Consider the following 21,977-nt stretch of genomic DNA (forward strand, 5'->3'; position numbering starts at 1 on the left):
GCATGCTGCTGGATTCAGATGTAGAAAAATGTAACCATTTCACTCTATTATAGAAGATTATGCTGTCTGACAACAAGCTTGTTTACTGTTTCCCCCAGAAAAAAATGCCACTAAAATTACACCTTTATAAAAAAAAAGTAAGGGCTCTTTCACACTGGCGTTGTCCGGATCCATCGTGTACTCCATTTGCCGGAATTACACGCCGGATCCGGAAAAACGCAAGTGAACTGAAAGCATTTGAAGACGAATCAGTCTTCAAAATGCGTTTTGTGTTACTATGGCAGCCAGGACGCTATTAAAGTCCTGGTTGCCATAGTAGGAGCGGGGAGCGGGGGAGCAGTATACTTACAGTCCGTGCGGCTCCCGGGGCGCTCCAGAGTGACGTCAGAGCGCCCCATGCGCATGGATGACGGGATCCATGCGATCACGTCATCCATGCGCGTGGGGCGCCCTAACGTCACTCTGAAGCGCCCCGGGAGCCGCACGGACGGTAAGTATACTGCTCCCCCGCTCCCCACTACACTTTACCATGGCAAACAGGACTTTAGCGTCCCGGCAGCCATGGTAACCATTCAGAAAAAGCTAAACGTCAGATCCGGTAATGCGCCGAAACGACGTTTAGCTTAAGTCCCGATTAATGCCTTTCAATGTACATTAATTCCGGATCCGGCCTAGCGGCAAGTGTTCAGGATTTTTGGGCGGAGCAAAAAGCACAGCATGCTGCGGTATTTTCTCTGGCCAAAAAACGTTCCGGTCCTGAACGGAAGACATCCTGATGCATCCTGAACGCATTTCTCTCCATTCAGAATGCATTAGGATAAACCTGATCAGGATTCTTCCGGCATAGAGCCCCGATGACGGAACTCTATGCCGGAAGACAAAAACGCAGGTGTGAAAGAGCCCTAAGAAATCCGCTAAATAAAATGTTACATTTAATATAAAACTATAATGCTTTTATTATACTATACAAAGGGTATCATAAATACTCATAGCTTTGCATTACTTACTCACCATATGCTATATACTTATATCCTTTTTCAATTTTACAACTGGGAAAAATGTACTGATGTATGTAATAATAATCATTAACACATTGCATCTGTTTTCTTGGCAGCTATCAAACAAGATGAGGTGAAGGTTAGAGGTTATTTTGCTTGGTCCCTACTTGACAACTTTGAATGGATTTCTGGCTACAGTGTTCGGTTTGGATTGTTCCATGTGGATTTTAACCAGCCGAATCTTCCAAGAACGCCGTACTTTTCTGCTATTGAGTATGCCAAAGTAGTAAAAGGAAATGAATTGATTTATAAATAGAATATGTGCCAACTTCCTCTTATTGTGATGTTTTTGGGTTTTTTGGAGATACTGGAGAACACACTTGTGTCATCTTCAATGGAACAGTGTTTTTTCAGAAATATGTAAGAGCTAAGCTCTTTTTTACATACTAATTGATTTCTAGCCTCCTTGCCCCTGCCGTATACAAGGAAAGTTACTTCAGACTTCATGAACACGGCAGTCAAATACCAGGTACCACGAACCAACTACATTACAAGGAAAAAAAAGGGGGAAAGAACCAATAAAATACCTTGCTATATATTCCTAAATGTGTCTTTTAACTCTTTAGATCTGTTTGGGCTATTGCCTAAACACAGGTCTACCAGGAAATCAGTGAGAACAGAGGAACCTATTAGCTCGCTGTGACTGGTGTTGTCACCCAGAAAGTGGTGTAAGAGGCGATACACATTAAATGATGGTTGACCAAACCTACTGAGGGACACTCCGACCTCTCACTGGTTTCCAACAGCTGGGGGAAAGAAGGTTCGAGCAAGTCAGATTTCAACATGTTCGATCCGTTTGATCTAAAAGATAAGCCACTGCCAGTGCTGTCTGGCAGAAGCTTACTCCCCCCTCTCTATTGAGAACACATGCTGATGAGCTCAGTGTTCATGGAAGGAGGGGTGCCAGGAATACCTTCTCTCCAAGCAAGTGTTTAGCCAGGTGTTTTACAAGTGAACCACAAAAAACAGCCCCCTGCTTCCCTTCCGTGGGTTGTACAGGATAATAACAAACATATGAGGATTAGGGTTATCTTACCTTCCCTGCCAGTCGAGTGGGCAGTAATGTTGTGTGTGCCAGCATGCTATGTTTGATTCAGCAAAGTCTTTTGATAATAGAGGCCTACAGTGGTGCTTGAAAGTTTTTGAACCCTTTATAATTTTCTACTGTTCTGCATAATTGTGACCTAAAACTACATCAGATTTTCACACAAGTCCTAAAAGTAGATTAAGATAACCTAATCCAACAAATAAGTGAAAAATATTAGACTTGGTCATTTATTTGTTGAAAAAAAAAATATGGTCCAATATCACAGATCTTTGAGTGGCAAAAGTATATAATCCTTTGCTTTCAGTATCTGGTGTGACCCCTTGTGCAGCAATAACTGCAACTAAACATTTTCTGGTAATTGTTGATTAGTCCTGCACGTAGGCTTGGAGGAATATTAGCCCATTCCTCCATACAAAACAGCTTCAGCTCTGTCATGTGGGTTGGTTTCCTTCCATGAACATGCGCATGTACACACGTGATCATTTGCTGAAACGCAGAACTGTTTTGATGGTCAATTTCTGGACCTTCTTATTCCAGTAGAATGCAATATACATGATTTGGTGCGGCGGTTAACACAAGATTCGTTGCTGTGATCGTGATGTTGCAGACCTTCAAGAGAAGATTATTGAAGCCTGAGGAAATCAATGTGAAATTTATCCCAGCAGATAGACGTCAGCAGAACATTTTGACATGTGCTGAAACTGATCCAATATCCTTTGATGAAATTGTGAACACATGGACATGTTTAAGCAATTATATATACAGGTAACTGATCACAAGTATATTGTATATTTAAGCACATAATGATGCTCATGTTCCTTTGACACATTCAAGTGGGATTCAGAAGAAGAAGAAAATCCCTTTATTGTCCCTCAGTGGGGAAATTTTGGCATAACAGCAGCAGTCACATTCACAACTGCAGCAAAATAGGAGTAATTAGAAATTAAAGAGTAAAATATAAGAAAAACATAACACAGAATTTACTTTAAAAATTCACTACCGGGTTTCTGGGAACAGTGGTGGTTATAAATCCTAACTTCTGCTGGGAGGAAGGACCTCCAATAACTTTCCTTTGTGCACCTAGGAGGCAGCAGTCGGTCACTGACGGAGCTTTCCAGCTCCATAACAGCTTCGTGCATGGGGTGGGAGACATTGTCTAACAATGATGTTAATTTTGCTAGAGTTCTTCTGTCACCCACCTCCTGCACTGGATCAAGGCGAGAACCTAGGACAGAGCTGGACTTCGTAATGAGCTTATCTAATCTCTGTCTCTCAGCCACAGATAAGCTGCTCCCCCAAGAAACCACACCATAGAATATGGCTGATGCCACCACTGAGTCAAAGAAGGTCTTTAGGAGCGTCCACTGCACTCCAAAGGACCTCAGTCTCCTCAACAGATTGAGTCTGCATTGACCCTTTTTGAAAAGAGCATCAGTGTTATGTCTCCAGTCCAGTTTGTTGTTCAGGTTAACACCCAGGTACTTATAAGAGTCCACAACCTCAATGTCCGTTCCCTGTATGTTCACCGGAATCAAAGCAGAGGGCCTGTGTCTTCGGAAATCCACCACCAACTCCTTGGTTTTGCCTGTGTTGATCTGGAGCTGTTTCCGCTGACACCAGTCCACAAAATCCTGTGTCCCCTGTCTGTACTCTGAGTCTTCCTCACCTGTGATAAGGCTGACTATGGCAGTCATCAGAGAACTTCTGTAGGTGGCAGTCTGGGGAGTTGATGGAAAAGTCTGCCATCTCCAGCTTGTCCCTCTGAAGTCCAGGTTGGATGGTGTTAAAAGCACTGGAGAAAAAGAAAAAAAAACATGATCCTCACAGTGCTTCCAGGCCTCTCCAGGTGAGTTAGAGCTCTGTGTAGGAGGTACATGATGGCATCATCCACCCCGATGGAAGGCTGGTAGGCAAACTGCAGTGGATCCAATGAAGACCTCACCAGGGGGTGAAGATGGTTGAGAGGGTCTTTATCAAGTCTGAGGTCAGTGCTACCGGCCTGTAGCTGCTGAGGTCTTACGGGTGTGAGGATTCAAAGAACCTACAGTAACAAAAGGTTTTGGCTTCCACGGTCACCAGACTTTTATCTTTGGGGCTCATCTGAAGGGTAGGGTTTATGAAACGGATCCCCAGACAGTGCCCAAACTGAAACAGCAAGTTGAAATTCATGTCCAGAATTTGGAATATGTGGTGTTGCAGAAGTGTACTAGTCCAGCAAATAAGTAAATAATGACATCTATCTGGGTTAGTCAACGTAAACTATATTCCAGCAAAAAGTTTAACCCTTAAAATTAATACATTTTATTTATATCAATTAAAATCCGGAAAAATAAATTCCATATACAAACAGACAGTAATCACTAAAGGTCCACTAAAATAAGATCCAAAGTAAGCACCCTTGGAACACCAGGGAATGTAGGGAATCTGTCCCTTTTTCCTCCCCCTGGTCTATTCCTAAGCCCAGGGATGACCCCTAATGGTTGGGACTCCCTGTCCTCGAACCTGGGCTATTACGACCCTCAAACGGCCCTACCGGGGTCATGAATCAGGGTGTAAAGATATGTGATACCCTAAAAGAGTGCTTACAAATGGATAGATTATACAAAAAAAAACATACACCCTACCCTATCATATAGGGCCTATTGGTGGACTATATATACACTTGTAGTCCTGATGTTATAACAGGCAAATTGTTGAGTGACAGTACACCATCAGATATACGTAATTGAAAAAAAAACACTTTATGGGATCATCAGGGGGTCAATAGGATTTGGGTGATGGATATCAACATAGAGAAAATATCCGTAGTTACATAATTGATGCCACATAGGATAGAAAAAGGGCACTAGTTGTCAGTGGCTGGAGGAGATCTCAATCATTCGGACACAGTACAGACAGTATAATCAAAGCACAAGGACCATTGCATAACTTAGCCGGAGTTCATTGCAGAAATTTGTGGAAGAAAGATACATAGTAGAAGAAAAACGTATCCTGCAAAAGACCTCCACCAGTGCCCAAAACAATAGAAAGGAACTCACAGTCTCTGTACTCTCACTTTAACATCATACTGTAGGTCCAATGGTGCAGTTAATGTATTCCTTCAATCAACAAAGATGACCCTTACTGCAAAGGACAGACACTAATGGTCAGCAATCATCGCGGTCTAGTCAGCAAAAACAAGGGGGGGATAATTTCCCCAACTTACAGTCTGTTGTCCGTCTCAGGATCCGATCGTCCCCAAAGCTCCTCATTTGGCCCATCACTAAGCTCAACAGGTACCCCCTTTTTTATATGCTCACCACATTCAAAAATGCCACCATACGTCAATAGACGCGACTACGTCAATTCCGGTAGTGTGATATGCTCAGAGACGCTCGTCTTCCGACCGGTGGAACGCAACACAGCGCGATCGCGTGCTTAGTTCCAGTCACGTGATACCGGCCAGTGGAATGCATTGGAGCGCAGTCACGTGATCGCTTCGGATGACCTGGTTTTTCGATCTGTGACATCTTAAAACAAGAGTAAGAGACGCCCCAATGCGCTGTACAGCGCTCTCTATCCGAATCTTCACCACCCTACTATATGAAGGAAGTCTATAGAGACCCAAAATATATACACACCCGTACCTAATCATTATTGTCCCAAAGAGGGCAAGATAGATAAATATCAATTTAGTGCATCCATGAATAGTAATATATCTGCGGGCGAAGAGACACATGGTGAAAAGGTAACAAAAGTATATTATTTAAATGTGGTGAATGAAGCCTTCACCGAAAACCATCAAACAACCTAAAGATATAAAGGTTGTTATATTATCCAACGAACAGTCATGTTCGCTGGCCATAATGAAACTTAAATTCAGATACTTCCCGCATCTGGCCAGTTTAAGGGAATTCAGAATTTCATCGGGCCTGGCAATACTTAACAGGGGACAGTCCAGAAAAGACACCATTTTAAAATTAAAGGTAGTCAAAGAAAACAGTTAGTCTCTCATTAATCCCGAGGGGGGACTGGGACCGGAACCGATGTATCCATTCACATTCCTTCTGAGGGATCTTCCTATCCCAATCACCCCCCCCCCCCCCGGGGGGGGTGGCACAAGTTCAAGGATAGAGAACCTCAGGCATCTTGGGTCCCCCCCCATGGAGCTCATTGACATGTAATGCCACTGGCGTAACGTTCTTTTTAACAGATCCTTCTGCTCACCTGTCTCACTGTTTCCCCTATATAGTCCATTGGACATGTACACTGGCAGATGTATATAGCACCTTTACTTCTGCAGTTAATAAAGTCCCTGACCTGAAAAATCAGTTTTGTTACAGAACAAGTAATGGCCTTGGACCTTGAGATATAGTCATATAGTCACCGCATTTAAAAACACCTATAGGTTTACAGTCCAGCCACGTGCCCATTTTCATAGGAGATGTAAAGTGGCTATGGACTAGACGGTCCTTTATACTCTTCCCACGACGATAGGTGACAGTAGGATGATCAGTAAGAACATTAGACAAACCAGGGTCCATGCATAATATAGGCCAATATCTTTTCAATACAGTCATCACTTGATGATTGGCTGCATCGAATGTAGAGATTATCCGCAGAGGTTGATGTTTGTCTTCAGCCCTTGACCTCAGGACCAAAAGATCAGCCCGATTCTGTTGTTGAGCATTCTTAAAGGCTTCCTTTAAAAACAGTCTGTGGATATCCCCTACCCCTGAATCTGTCTTGTAATTTCCTAGCTTCACTAAAGAAAGACTTACCCTCCAAGACTGAGACTGACTTTTGCCTGTTTTCTTTGACTACCTTTAATTTTAAACTGGTGTCTTTTCTGGACTGTCCCCTGTTATGTATTGCCAGGCCCGATGAAATTCTGAATGCCCTTAAACTGGCCAGATGCGGGAAGTATCTGAATTTAAGTATCATTATGGCCAGCGAACATGACTGTTCGTTGGATAATATAACAACCTTTATATCTTTAGGTTGTTTGATGGTTTTTGGTGAAGACTTCATTCACCACATTTAATTAATATACTTTTGTTACCTTTTCACCATGTGTCTCTTCGCCCGCAGATATATTACTATTCATGGATGCACTAAATGGATATTTACCTATCTTGCCCTCTTTGGGACAATAATGATTAGATACGGGTGTGTATATATTTTGGGTCTCTATAGACTTCCTTCATATAGTAGGGTGGCGAAGATTCGGATAGAGAGCGCTGTACAGCGCATTGGGGCGTCTCTTACTCTTGTTACACGTTTTAAGATGTCACAGATCAAAAAACCAGGTGATCTGAAGCGATCACATGACTGCGCTCCAATGCGTTCCACCGGCTGAAATCACATGACTGGAACTGAGCACGCGATCGCACTGTGTTGCGTTCCACCGATCGGAAGACGACCGTCTCTGAGCATATCACATTACTGGAATTGATGTAGTTGCGTCTATTGACGTATGGTGGCATTTTTGAATGTGTTAAGCATATAAAAAGGGGGTACCTGTTGAGCTTAGTGATGGGCCAAATGAGGAGCTTTGGGGACGATCGGATCCTGAGACGGACAACAGACTGTAAGTTGGGGAAATTATCCCCCCTTGTTTTTGCTGACTAGACAGCGATGGTTGCTGACCACTGCAGTAGGGGTCATGTATGTTGATTGAAGGAATACATTAACTGCACCATTGGACCTATGATGTTAAAGTGAGCGTACAGAGACTGTGAGTTCCTTTCTATTGTTTTGGGCACTGGTGAAGGTCTTTTGCAGGATACGTTTTTCTTCTACTTTGTATCTTTCTTCCCCAGATTTCTGCAATGAACTCCGGCTAAGTTATGCGATGGTCCTGGTGCTTTGATTAAACTGTCTGTATTGTGTCCGAATGATTGAGATCTCCTCCAGCTACTGACAACTGGTGCTCTTTTTCTATCCTATGTGGCATCAATTATGTAACTACGGATATCTTATTATCTATGTTGATATCCATCACCCAAATCCTATTGACCCCATGATGATCCCATAAAGTGGGGGAAACGTGTCTGAGTTCTTTCAATTACGTATATCTGATGGTGTACTGTCACTCAACTATTTGCCTGTTATAACATCAGGACTAGGAGTGTATATATAGTCCACCAATAGGCCCTATATTAAGGGTAGGGTGTATGTGTTTTTTGTGGGTTTTTTTTTGTATAATCTATCCGTTTGTAAGCACTCTTTTAGGGTATCACGTATGTTTACACCCTCCTTCATCACCCCGGTAGGGCCGTGTGAGGGTCGTAATAGCCCAGGTTCGAGGACAGGGAGTCCCCACCATTAGGGGTCTTCCCTGGGCTTAGGAATAGACCAGGGAGAGTAAAAAGGGACAGATTCCCTACATTCCCTGGTGTTCCAAGGTTGCTTACTTTGGATCTTATCTTAGTGGACCTTTAGTGATTACTGTCTGTTTGTATATGGAATTTATTTTTCTGGATTTTAATTGATATAAATAAAATGTATTCATTTTAAGGGTTAAACGTTTTGCTGGAATATGGTGTTGCAGAAGAGGTTCCAGATATGATAAGATGGACACAACTTTGCATAGCCACTGGCGGAAACCACTGTCAGCATCTCCTGTAACAGGTAAGTATGCAATTCCTCCATTATCCTGTACTAACCACACAAGGGAAATATTCTGTTTTCAATGGTCCACCTTGCATAATTGCCTGTATACACATCTCGTGATGATGGTTTTTAACTTCACAGTCATTTAATTAAAGGAGTTGTCTGATAAATTCAACCCTTGTCCAAATACCCTATTACTGCATACAGGGAGTGCAGAATTATTAGGCAAGTTGTATTTTTGAGGATTAATTTTATTATTGAACAACAACCATGTTCTCAATGAACCCAAAAAACTCATTAATATCAAAGCTGAATATTTTTGGAAGTAGTTTTTAGTTTGTTTTTAGTTTTAGCTATTTTAGGGGGATATCTGTGTGTGCAGGTGACTATTACTGTACATAATTATTAGGCAACTTAACAAAAAACAAATATATACCCATTTCAATTATTTATTTTTACCAGTGAAACCAATATAACATCTCAACATTCACAAATATACATTTCTGACATTCAAAAACAAAACAAAAACAAATCAGTGACCAATATAGCCACCTTTCTTTGCAAGGACACTCAAAAGCCTGCCACCCATGGATTCTGTCAGTGTTTTGATCTGTTCACCATCAACATTGCGTGCAGCAGCAACCACAGCCTCCCAGACACTGTTCAGAGAGGTGGACTGTTTTCCCTCCTTGTAAATCTCACATTTGATGATGGACCACAGGTTCTCAATGGGGTTCAGATCAGGTGAACAAGGAGGCCATGTCATTAGATTTTATTCTTTTATACCCTTTCTTGCCAGCCACGTTGTGGAGTACTTGGACGCGTGTGATGGAGCATTGTCCTGCATGAAAATCATGTTTTTCTTACCTTGCAGACTTCTTCCTGTACCACTGCTTGAAGAAGGTGTCTTCCAGAAACTGGCAGTAGGACTGGGAGTTGAGCTTGACTCCAGATTCAACCAAAAAAGGCCCCACAAGCTAATCTTTGATGATACCAGCCCAAACCAGTACTCCACCTCCACCTTGCTGTCGTCTGAGTCGGACTGGAGCTCTCTGCCCTTTACCAATCCAGCCACGGGCCCATCCAGACTCATTCTCATTTCATCAGTCCATAAAACCTTAGAAAAATCAGTCTTGAGATATTTCTTGGCCCAGTCTTGACGTTTCAGCTTGTGTGTCTTGTTCAGTGGTGGTCGTCTTTCAGCCTTTCTTACCTTGGCCATGTCTCTGAGTATTGCACACCTTGTGCTTTTGGGCACTCCAGTGATGTTGCAGCTCTGAAATATGGCCAAACTGGTGGCAAGTGGCATCTTGGCAGCTGCACGCTTGACTTTTCTCAGTTCATGGGCAGTTATTTTGCGCCTTGGTTTTTCCACACGCTTCTTGCGACCCTGTTGACTATTTTGAATGAAACGCTTGATTGTTCGATGATCACGCTTCAGAAGCTTTGCAATTTTAAGAGTGCTGCATCCCTCTGCAAGATATCTCACTATTTTTGACTTTTCTGAGCCTGTCAAGTCCTTCTTTTGACCCATTTTGCCAAAGGAAAGGAAGTTGCCTAATAATTATGCACACCTGATATAGGGTGTTGATGTCATTAGACCACACCCCTTCTCATTACAGAGATGCACATCACCTAATATGCTTAATTGGTAGTAGGCTTTCGAGCCTATACAGCTTGGAGTAAGACAACATGCATAAAGAGGATGATGTGGTCAAAATACTCATTTGCCTAATAATTCTGCACGTAGTGTATAGGTGTTTATAGGATGGCTGCCACACTTATGACCTCCCTTTTTGAGCCAGAGTAGGGAGCCTCTAAATATGGCTCTGCTCTGCCTGACCTGGACTGTCTATCTGTTACATACGCTATTCATTTGAATGCAACACAGCAGTAATGAAATATACTCCCATGGTAATTACAGCTGATCATTTGGGGGTTGCAGGAGCTGGATCGTTTTCCTTTAGAAAAAGCGGTAGTCTTCAGGAGACTAAATATGTATAGTGCCGAGGTTTATAATGAGGCATAGATGGGTCTGGGGGGGTAAGTATTTGGTGTACTACCTTAGTGTTTCATTACTATTGTTGGTAAATCCTACCAAGCCATTATTTGCCAAGATTTGCACAGAATTTCATTGTAATGCATTTAGAATGAACACAATGGAAGAGAACAACTTAAAATTCATAGATCTTGGTGCCTGCATATGGTGCAGCAGAGAAATCTGCAGGTCATAGCAAAACACTAGAAATTCATGATCTCAGTTCTTTTGGTTTATTACATTGTGTTCTGTGCAAACATAGCAGAAGGAAATGTGATTGCCTGGGGAAAGTCACTGTGCGGAGGCCCAATTGAAACAAGCTGTACCACTGATAAAAAGGTAGAATCCCCAATGTGAGGATGCTCCTTGACTTTTCAGAAATGTACCATTATTGCTATACTAATAATGATACTATCAATATAATGAAATTTTCATAATACGTGATGAGTTTCTGATGAGATGATACAAAGTAAAAATGATACAAAATGCTAGTGGACATATAAAATGGTTCCAAATCTTCTGAATATTTTCATTTTTAGGATGCACCTCAAAACGTTCCCTCAAAATACCTGAAGCTTCACTTTCATTATATGCACATATTGCACAGATGTGTCCACTCCTACCTTTCTACAGATTTTGTTAGGGACTTCAACTTCTCGAAAAACAAATTTTATACAATAATGCAACATGCTAGCATAACCCTTAAATGGTGCAATTCACAACCACTTGCTGGCCACACGTATAGCATAAAGAATTCCTGACAGTGTTAAGAATCATGTTTTTTTTAAGCTGATCATCATGTACTACAGTATACATCTCCAGATATGTTCAGTCAAGACAAAAGTCAAGAAACAAAATATCTGTATAGGCATATCCATGAGCTTAGGATTTGTGTTCTCAAAATCCTACAACTCACCATCCACCATGCCATCTTCTAATATTTCTAGGAAGAAACATCTGTTATTAAGTAGGACGATTATACCTTATTGTGTGGTGGTAATTCTAGCATACAGGCAGCAAATACAGTTTATTGAACCAAAACTGTTGCGTAATTTCACTTAATAGGCATTTTCCTGGAAAAAGTAAATGGCTCAGGTGGGAGGTAAAAATAAAATAAAAAAATGTATACTTATCTTAACGATCACCCACTGCTCCCAGAATTCAGAGCTCCCGCCATTCTCAACTTCCTGCCGGACACATGCACATGCAGTGGTGACCCGCTACAGCCAATGATGTCATATCTCTATGTTCGGCCGTCACTGATGCAGCAGGAAGTAGATAGTATTGCAGCCACAGTTACTGATGTTGCTATTCAAATACATTTTAATTCAATGTCGTGTACAAGTACTCATGCAGTCCAAATCTGAAATAAAGACAGTTCAGTGGTTTCCAACCAGCTGTTTTGTCAGAGCATGATTGGAGGTATGATTCTGTTGGAGAACAACCAATTTTACCAGAAATGTTGTACTCAAAATATATCATTATACTATTCGTTGTAGTCAGTACCTTTGGGCATTTTCTCCAGTGCTGGCTGCTTTTCAGATTCTCTGCATCTGGGTATATCTATGATCAGTGACTCTTAGCTGAAACATCTAATGGGAGTCTGAAGTATTCTGATATCTCCCTCTTGTCTCAAGGTAGGTCAATTACAATACAGGTGAAACTCCAAAAATTAGAACATTGTGCAAAAATTCATTTATTTCAGTAATGCAACTTAAAAGGAGTTGCATTAATGCAATTTAAAATTAGAATATTGTGAAAAGGTTCAATATTCTAGGCTCAAAGTGTCAGCTAATTAGTCCATACCCCCTGAGCAAAGGGGATCTGAGATTGTGACTTTGGAGTTTTTATAAGCTGTAGGACATAATCATCCAAATTATAACAAATAAAGGCTTGAAATGTCTCGCTTTGCATGTAATGAGTCTATCTCATACATTAGTTTCACCTTTTAAGTTGCATTACTGAAATAAATGAACTTTGCACAATATTCTAATGTTTTGCGTTTCACCTGTACATATTAAAGGGGTTTGTTACAAAGCAGATTTTGATCCTCTGTGTCTACTGAACAAATGTGACCTGGGGCTACTCCTACAAGTCCATTCTAAGTGGCCCTCCTGGTCTTTACCTTTAATATGCTTTTGCTGCAGGAAAGCCACCAGGCTGCTATCTCTTGGAGTAGTCTTTGTTCAGTAGACTGCTGACGAATGGGGGTCTAGAAACACTGGTGCAAAACACAGAGGGGTCAGGAAAAGCTGTAGTCAGGAACAGGCCGAGATCAGTCCAAGAGTCAGGGCAGGCAGCTCAGGGTTTGTACAGAGATCAGGCAGAGGTCCGTTTAGGCAGTAAAAGGTCAAATCCAGAAACAAGAGGGGGATTGAACAAAACAAGTAGCATACCTTTGCAGGAAGGTAGACAAATAGAACCTATTTCTCAGGAATCCTCCCACAAGGGTGGGAAGGTACTTTAAATATCCAGTGGTGGCTAGCCATAAGCTTGGGAAGATTTTGGTGTATGTACTGCCCCTCAGCTTGCCTACAGCTGTTCAATTATAGAAATTTCTCTTGATGATGCCAGAGATCCAGAAAAACATTTCAGCACCTTGTAGTGTAGATATTGTTAAATTTACTGCTGTTACGAGGTGTTGAGAGCAGTGGTTATGTGAGTGCAGGCCCACATGGTGAACAGTCTCTGGGCTGCCCAGATAGACCACTGGTAGAGAGGATTATTTGATCAGCTAAACAAACACAAACATCTCCCGGTTTCATTGTCCACCATCTAGAGACATGTGGCACCTTCAATACACACCCCTGTCTCTCACTGGAGCATTTCCAGGCTCTTAGCAGAAGGAAATGTGGTGTCACAGCACACATGACGGGTTTGTCATTGACAGCCAGCCACTGTCTTCTTCGTTTGCAATTGTGTAGTGAACGATAAACGTGTTGTCACATAAGGTAGGTGTCACGGCCCTGGTCAGGGAGATTGGCAGAAGTTCAGGGAGCTTGGCAGCACGTGAGGATATCTGACAGTCTCTGGTCTCACCTTGCAGTTTGTTGTTTAGTGATGACCACACCCCTTGTCAGGTGTTGCCTGTGGTCATTACTGAGGCTCTATTTAGTTCACTCTCACACTGCTTATCATGCGGTTGATATTTCCTGCTTGGTGTTTGTTGAGCTGGTGTGTTGTTCCTGTGGATCACCGGCTTCTCCTTTCCCTCTTTATAGATAAGTGCTTTTGTTGTGAATTTTGTTGTGACACTTGTGTGTTGTGTTTCTAGGCCTCAGGGAGACGCTGGGTCCTTCACCTGGGAAAGAACCAGTAGTCTCTTTCCCTGCCAACGTTCCTAGAGATTTCTAGGGTCTCGAGGGCCTAGGTTCCAGTGTATGAGTTTTTCCACCTTCAGGGTCTACTCATACTGGCAGGAGTCAGGGAGAGGTCTAGAGATTCCTAGGAGGTCACCATCCCTCTTCCTTAGCTTTGAGGCCTAGACTCTGGTTTATTTCCTTATGTGTGTTTTCTTGTGTTGCCCCCTCCCCATTACGTGTGAAAGTTCAGCCTTAAACCCACACCATTGTCCCTACCTACTTGCATGATCTGCCCTAAATGGCTCAACTGGGCAATGGTCCCTCACCTGGCTAAGTGCACAGGGCCTAAACAAGTTGGAGAAGGGCAGTCAGACAGACCAGCTCAGAACCAGATGGGCACAACAAGGATCAAATCAGTATCCAAAATCAAACTCCGTCCAATACCCGACAGAGCCAGCACCAGGAAATTATGTCAATAGTAAAATTGGCAGTCGTAGGTAAAGTCACAGGCAATCCAAAGGTCAGAGAATCCAAAAGGTAGTTCAGAACACACTAGTGAGGCTAAGAAAACCAACCACATGCGTCTTTGGCCAGCAGTCGCCTGTTTAAATATCCCAGGAAGCACGAGACACTGGCGCCAAGCCTGATTGGCTTGGTATCCCTGCTATCTGATAGATAGCTTAAAGGGAACCTGTCATGTGGATATTTGATTATAATCTAACTAATTATATACAATCACTAACTACTAAAAAGTGCCTTAGATGTATTTACTTACTGGTGTGACAGATGGTTACCTCATAATATACACACAAAAATGCCACATGCCGCATGCTAATGAGCTGATTTGAGTCCAGCGTGATGTCAGTGAGTCCAGCGTTTTTTTTTATTCAGAGCTATAGCCACTCCCCTCCCCACCTGCTGCTGATTTATATGGAAAATAACTGTCAATCAGCAGCAGGTAGGCGGGGAGAGTCAGGAGCTCATGAATATTCAGGACTCATCAATATGAGCTGGAGCTTTTTAATACAAGATGTTGGCAGATTGACTGGGTCAATTAAAGAAAGTGACCCAGCATTTTGCTAAGAGAATCAGTCATTTATGTTGCCCTTAGTTAGGACACCATAAAACTGGTGACAGGTTCCCTTTAATGTTAGCACGCACGGGATACCGGCTCTGAGCTTGATTGGCCTAGCATCCCTACACTCTGATAGACCAACCAACCCTGGTGTCGCCAGGGTTAGTTGCCACAGCAATGGCGCCCCCACAGAGAAGCTAGGCTCACCATGGGAGCACGGACAGGTAAGCACGTGACACCTGGACTGCTACGAACTGGAACCGTATTGCCTTTAGCAACTAATCCAGGTTCTGTTTGAGATCCTTTCATAGTCGGGTTCGAGTATGAAGGCCTCATGGTGAACACTTCAATCCTGCCTTTGCTGTAGAGCGACACACTCCCCCAACTTCTGGTGTGATGATCTGGGGAGCCATCGCATATGAGAGTTTGATCATCCTAGTAGTGATACGAGGGACACTAACAGTTCAACGATATGTACAGGAAATCCTGTGCTCACACCTCAATATAAGAGTTTCTCTAGATCCAATTTAATTGCACCCCCAATGCCTAGTGTAAAGCTACCCTTATTTATTAGTTAGTTGTAGTGTATTGTATATTTTTGATACTAGCATGCTGAGATTGTGAAAGAAAATGACCATCTGTATCTCTGTAAATTGCTTTAAGCCAGCTTTTCCTGCCAAAGATTTATAATACAAAGGGCAGTCTAGTAATTAGTTCTATAAATTAATGTTTCAACGAGGTTAAAATAATAAAAACCAACAGTCCCTGCAGTATTTCAGTGCATTTTATTCTTAATTTATCATATTAGCAATTAAAAAGGAACTAGATTGTCAATGGTAAAGCAAATAGGATGTGCATTCTTAATTGTTGATGTATATTCAGTCATCAGTGCATTACGATGGGGGCTGTATTATAAAGATTATACAAGAATATAGCAGTAAAGGCTATGAAGACCTTTGGGAGCGATTTTTTTATTATTGCATTTTGCTCATTTTGGGCAAAAAAATTTTTCAATAGATATTTTTTTTAAAGGGTTAAGTTTCAGTCTATCTGCAGACTATTACATTCTGTTTTACACTGAGTCCCATCATGTTGCTGTTCTGGCGACTCACGTGAAGCCCTTATCTATTAATTCCTGACAGATCCTAAACACTCATTTAAGCCATATTTTTATCTATTTGATAAGAATGTAGCTATTATGAGTGTTTATGAGCTGTCAGGCTTTCAGAGATAAGGGCTTCACGTGAGCCGTTAGAACAGCAACATGATGGGATCAGTGTAAAACAGAACGTGATAGTGTGCAGAACAACTGAAAAATTTATTTTTAGCCCAAAATGAGTAAAGTGCAATCATCAAAATTTGCTCCCCAACGTGTTCATAGTCTTTAACACCTTGACGACAGGCAAAGTATATCAGAATAACGGAAAATGAATTGGAGATGTGCCATGTTTTGTGGTCCGCAAATTGCAGATTCGTAAAACATGGATGCCGCATGTGTGCGTTCTGCAATTTATGCCCGTTATAAAAATGCCTATTTTTGTCTGCAAAACAGAAAAAAATTGGCCATGTTCTATCTTTTTTGCGAAGCTGGAATGGAACAACGGTGTGCTGTCTACATCGTTTGCGGCCCCATTGAAATTAAAACTTGTGGAACATTTGTGGACCCATTCATACAGTCACACTAATTGGCCCAGACAATCAAAGTGCAGAGGGTGTAGCAGTTGCATAGAGAGCTGAGCCTCTAGGTGTAACGGTAACTCCTAGAAGCTCATTTGCATATATTAAAACTTCAGAAATGCGGCCACGTATGAATATCGGACCAACAGAGATGCCTTCAGCTCCCAAGCGCACATGTAACAGGTCACCCAGTTTCAATGCTACAAATCTGCTGACAGATGCCCTTTAAGGCCCTTATATAAGCCCAAACATAGCCAGCCAAAAATTGAATAAATTAGCAGAAGATTAACCCTTTTCTTTCTCTGCAGGATTTGTACAAGACCGTTTCAGGAACAGACAGAAAACCCTGTAGGCAACCAGATAGTGGTGGCAGAATTATCTCTAGTTTTACTTGTATCTTCCATTTGTAGGTTTAGTGTTCCTTTAGTACAGAATTTGAAGTCATAGTTGGAACAGACTTTGACATTTCTATCTCCTTTTTATGAACCGAAAATATTCACATGCCATAAAGAAAGAGGAAGAAGCTGTCACTACCAGAGCTTTGAGACGTTCTCACAGCTCTGTTTCTCCACCCCTGTGATGATGTCACTACTAGAGCTTGGAGGAGTTCCCTCTGCCCTGTTTCTCCGCCCCTGTGATGAGGTCTTTATTTTCTGTTTCCTTCCTCCCAGCTGTCCCTCCTGTGTTTGATTTCGCTGCCTCAAAATCACCCCTCCTCCTTTGTAGAGGTGCGGATTATACTTTTCATTTGAGCTGTATCTCTCGCTTGAGTAACTTCACCTGTGTGATATCTTTTCACTGGATTTGTGTTCTGCTGAAGCAAGTACTTCGGATATTGTCTGCTGACTTTGGATCTGTTTTCACTGCAGCCGCAACTCCTTCAATTAAGTGTTCAGACATTGTGTGTTTTTGTTTCTTTGCTGACTGGATCCGAGGCGACCCCGGTTCTGTCCATATACTGAGCAGGGCACCGGTGGCCGTGCCCCTTCCACTAATGTAGGGGTTTCAGTGGTCATCAGCCTAAGGTACGCGGGCATGTCTCGATCCACCATATGGATCCGGACATGTGCATAGCAGCTTAGGGAGAGCTTTTAGGGTCTGACAGGGGTCACCCTTTATCCTCCCTAGTTTGGGTCCGGTCAGTCGCTATTCACTGTGTGTTGCTCACTTACAGCCGTGACAGAAGCTTGAAATGTCTTACAGGATAAGGATGCTGACGCCTGGTCACACATTTAAGAACATATGCAGATGTGACACTTGGAAAAGTAGTCACGCACAGGATGGAACGGTAGGTGTTGTAGTCAGCACAGGCAAAGATTAAGGAAATGAGCAGATCAGCAAAGTCAGGAACACGCTGCAGCCTGGTCACATCCTAACAGATTGGGAACAAAGAGAGATGGCTTTGGAGTGACACACCTGTCTGGGAAGTGTTGCTTAGGTGGAAAATTAGAATATTTCAATAGTCAGATGACTATAATTCCTGTTTCTGGTATTGTGATTAAAATATAACTTTTTATTTCTATTTTTAATAAACAATATACCACAATAAACATAAATGTGTTATTAAAAATACATATGGAGGGCTAGTCTTTTAGAGGCAGTTTCTCTGATTTGAGAAAAAGGAGACTATGTATCACTAGAGGCCAAGTGAGGCTATTTATGTCCATCTATATTAATAGACTTGTGTCTACCCTGTGTAATACACCTTTAATTCCTAGTGTCAGCCGACACTGGACCTTATTCATCTAAGCCACACCTTTGTTGGCTAATCGTTTTCCTAAACATTCCCTAATTAATATATATGTATCTTTGATAGTAATCTCTCTATCGTGGTACTTCCAGTACTCTCCTATTTGACTGACACTCAATGGGTTCGGCGCCTGCAGGTCACCTATCCCTAGACCTTTTTAGCCCTTCCATATTTGTTAAAAAGACATTAGAAACACAGCTCCCCCAACATGTTTCACCGCAAAGCGGCTTCTTCAGGGGAATGGAGCTACTGTCAACACGAGTGCTTCCTATTCCGAAAGCTTAATTCTAGAGAGGTGGGTCTCTCTTTGTAATTCACCTATCATTCTGCTTCCCGTCGTAGTTCCTGGAACTACGACGTAGGATATCAGGTCACCTGAGCTCTATAGAGACTAATAAAGATACACCTATTGCAAGACACATCAAGTATATACATGCAAATAAAATATCAGTCCTATGGTTTTGGGGCATTGAAAAAATAACTATAGGCCCTAGAGGGGGAGATCTAGATAAAAAACGTTTACAGAATGAAGCTAGATGGATTCAGAGACTCAGTACAATGAGTCCAATTGGCCTGAATGAGGGTTTCACATATACGGCATTTATATGATACCCTGAAATAATAATAATAATTTTCAGAGAGTTCAACGGAGCTCCATGATAATAGAGAGAGGACTCCTATATATTTATCTAAAAATTCTAAAAACACTATAATAATAAAATAAATGAATAAACATGTCCAGAAAGCATAGATTGTGACACATCCAAGGAATGTAACATATGGATTTCCATCAATGAATAAATATTAAATATCTTGATAAGGCGAGAGGAGATCTGAAAATGAGGATAAAAAACATAAAATAAATATGAATGAGAAAAAACAACAGTCCTGGTACGTTCGGCAACTAGGTGCCTGGGAAGATCGAGGAGCATTGGAGCTTTTAATTTGGGTATATGTAAAATCCTGTAAAAGACAGTAAGGGCCGAATATGAGGGCAAAAAGGTCTTTAATTCGAATATATGTGTCCGGGAAATGTGATATTAACAAAGCTAAGTCCCTGGTCATCTCCTAAAGGGAAACTGAAGCGTTAATACCTGTATCCTATAATGGAATATAGAGGAATATTATCTATGAGTGGGTATCCTACAATGGAATATAGAGGAACATTATCTATGAATGGGTACCGGATCTAAAAGTACCAATACATATATACATTAATATGGGATATAGATAGGTCTAACGGTATAACGTGCTAAGTACAGGAAAGAAGGAAAAGAGTCCCATAAGGGACATAGCCCATATGGAAATGATAGATCTGAGTTAATCTGTGGATCTAAGTACCGATATCCATCCCCTGGACCTTCAGAGTGATTGATCTGGCCTAAGTCCCAGATGGCCCCCTGGTTCCAAGTTCCAGTTCATACGTACTTTGCTGAGATGATGGAGACTGGGAGAAGCATGATGGCCTCCTGGTTATAAGTTCCGGCGCATGCGTATTTTACTGGGGCAATGGAGGTGTAAAATAAACTTAAGTCCCTGAGCATGCGCAGATACCGGACGCGGACGCAGACCGGGAGAAGCAGGATAGACTCCTGGTTCTAAGTCCTGGCGCATGCGTATTATACGGGGGCAAAGGACCATTAAAATAATCTAAGTCTTTGAGCATGCGCATTGATTCCTCCGACCCGGAAGTCTTCTCAGTAACCGGACACTGACGCAGTCTCTCCCCGCAGGAAAATGGATGTTATTGGACCTAGTTGGACATCAATCAACACGGGGAAGCAGAATGATAGGTGAATTACAAAGAGAGACCCACCTCTCTAGAATTAAGCTTTCGGAATAGGAAGCACTCGTGTTGACAGTAGCTCCATTCCCCTGAAGAAGCCCCTTTGCGGTGAAACATGTTGGGGGAGCTGTGTTTCTAACGTCTTTTTAACAAATATGGAAGGGCTAAAAAGGTCTAGGGATAGGTGACCTGCAGGCGCCGAACCCATTGAGTGTCAGTCAAATAGGAGAGTACTGGAAGTACCACGATAGAGAGATTACTATCAAAGATACATATATATTAATTAGGGAATGTTTAGGAAAACGATTAGCCAACAAAGGTGTGGCTTAGATGAATAAGGCCCAGTGTCGGCTGACACTAGGAATTAAAGGTGTATTACACAGGGTAGACACAAGTCTATTAATATAGATGGACACAAATAGCCTCACTTGGCCTCTAGTGATACATAGTTTCCTTTTTCCAAAATCAGAGAACCTGCCTCTAAAAGACTAGCCCTCCATATGTATTTTTAATAACACATTTATGTTTATTGTGGTATATTGTTTATTAAAAATAGAAATAAAAGTTATATTTTAATCACAATACCAGAAGCAGGAATTATAGTCATCTGACTATTGAAATATTCTAATTGAACTCCTGGGTTAGTGGGTCATTTGAAACTAGTATTAGGTGGAAAATGGTACAAATAGCAAGTATTGAGCAGCAGGTTTTAGACCAGTATGTTCTGCCATCTCTAAGAGGCCCATTACTGTCTGCATTGCATGATGTAATGCAACCTTCTCACACCTTCCAGTAGTCATCTGTCCATAATTTCTCTCTAATTATCTTTCTCTTTGCTTGTGAATGATCTTATTATACAGTCGACTGCTGCATTGTCCACTTTGTGCAGGCTGTTCAGCTCATATGGCCGCTCTACTATGCTATTTTATCATCAAGGGTCTGACACCCTGCACCCCAATGATTAGCGGTTCTACAATAGCTCCCCGTATTCTACTGGTAGGTTTGGAGGGGGGGTATAGAGCACATAACCCAATGACATTTTCTAACAAATTTTAAAGAGTCACTATTCTTTCATACAATTTAATAGAGAATGGTGTAACTATCAAATTTCTAAATCATTTCAAAAATCTTTTGAGAAAAAGCTTAAAAGTCATGGCCACTAGGGGTCTAGCTGAGATTGTTAGCCTGATAGAAGCATTGCTTATACACTGCTTATGAAGAGCAGAGAGGCTCATGTCTTTCTGTAAGGCTGATCTCCACCCCATCAGCTTTTTGAGCTCCCTAGAAGAAAACAAACATAGTGGGGAGTAAGGGAAGTAAGGTCACTGCATACAGTGGTGTCTAACTTCACTAGAAGGAAGAAACTCACTGCTTCTGAGTGAAATGCATCTAGCTGTGCAGCTGAAACAGGGATTAATTTAGCTGAAAGCTAATTTAAGGAAGCCCAAAAAAAACTGCTGTTCCTTCACAGTTCTGATTGTACAAAAACATAAAGCCATTATGCAAACTTTTTTTTAAATTCAGGTATGCTTTAAGGTGAAACTTCCTTTTAAGTGTATAAGTACTTTTTAGTAACAAGCTTTGGATATATCTCAGTAGGACGGGTTTTTAGCTGTCTATTCACCTACAGCAATCAGAGATCTTGAAAC

The 21,977-nt window shown here is 41.7% G+C and overlaps 1 protein-coding gene across 1 annotated transcript in view; it reads left to right on the forward strand.

The window, feature by feature from the left end:
• Positions 1–1,435, forward strand: part of LOC122938632 (cytosolic beta-glucosidase-like) — a 109,051-nt gene extending 107,616 nt beyond the window's left edge. The window contains exon 6 of the mRNA XM_044294288.1: positions 1,115–1,435. Coding sequence (XP_044150223.1) covers positions 1,115–1,314 — 200 coding nt within the window. The 3' untranslated portion in view covers positions 1,315–1,435. The remainder of the gene's footprint in view (positions 1–1,114) is intronic.
• Positions 1,436–21,977: the final 20,542 nt, after the last annotated feature.

The sequence above is a fragment of the Bufo gargarizans genome, chromosome 1, assembly GCF_014858855.1.
Source record: "Bufo gargarizans isolate SCDJY-AF-19 chromosome 1, ASM1485885v1, whole genome shotgun sequence".
Lineage (NCBI taxonomy): Eukaryota > Metazoa > Chordata > Amphibia > Anura > Bufonidae > Bufo > Bufo gargarizans.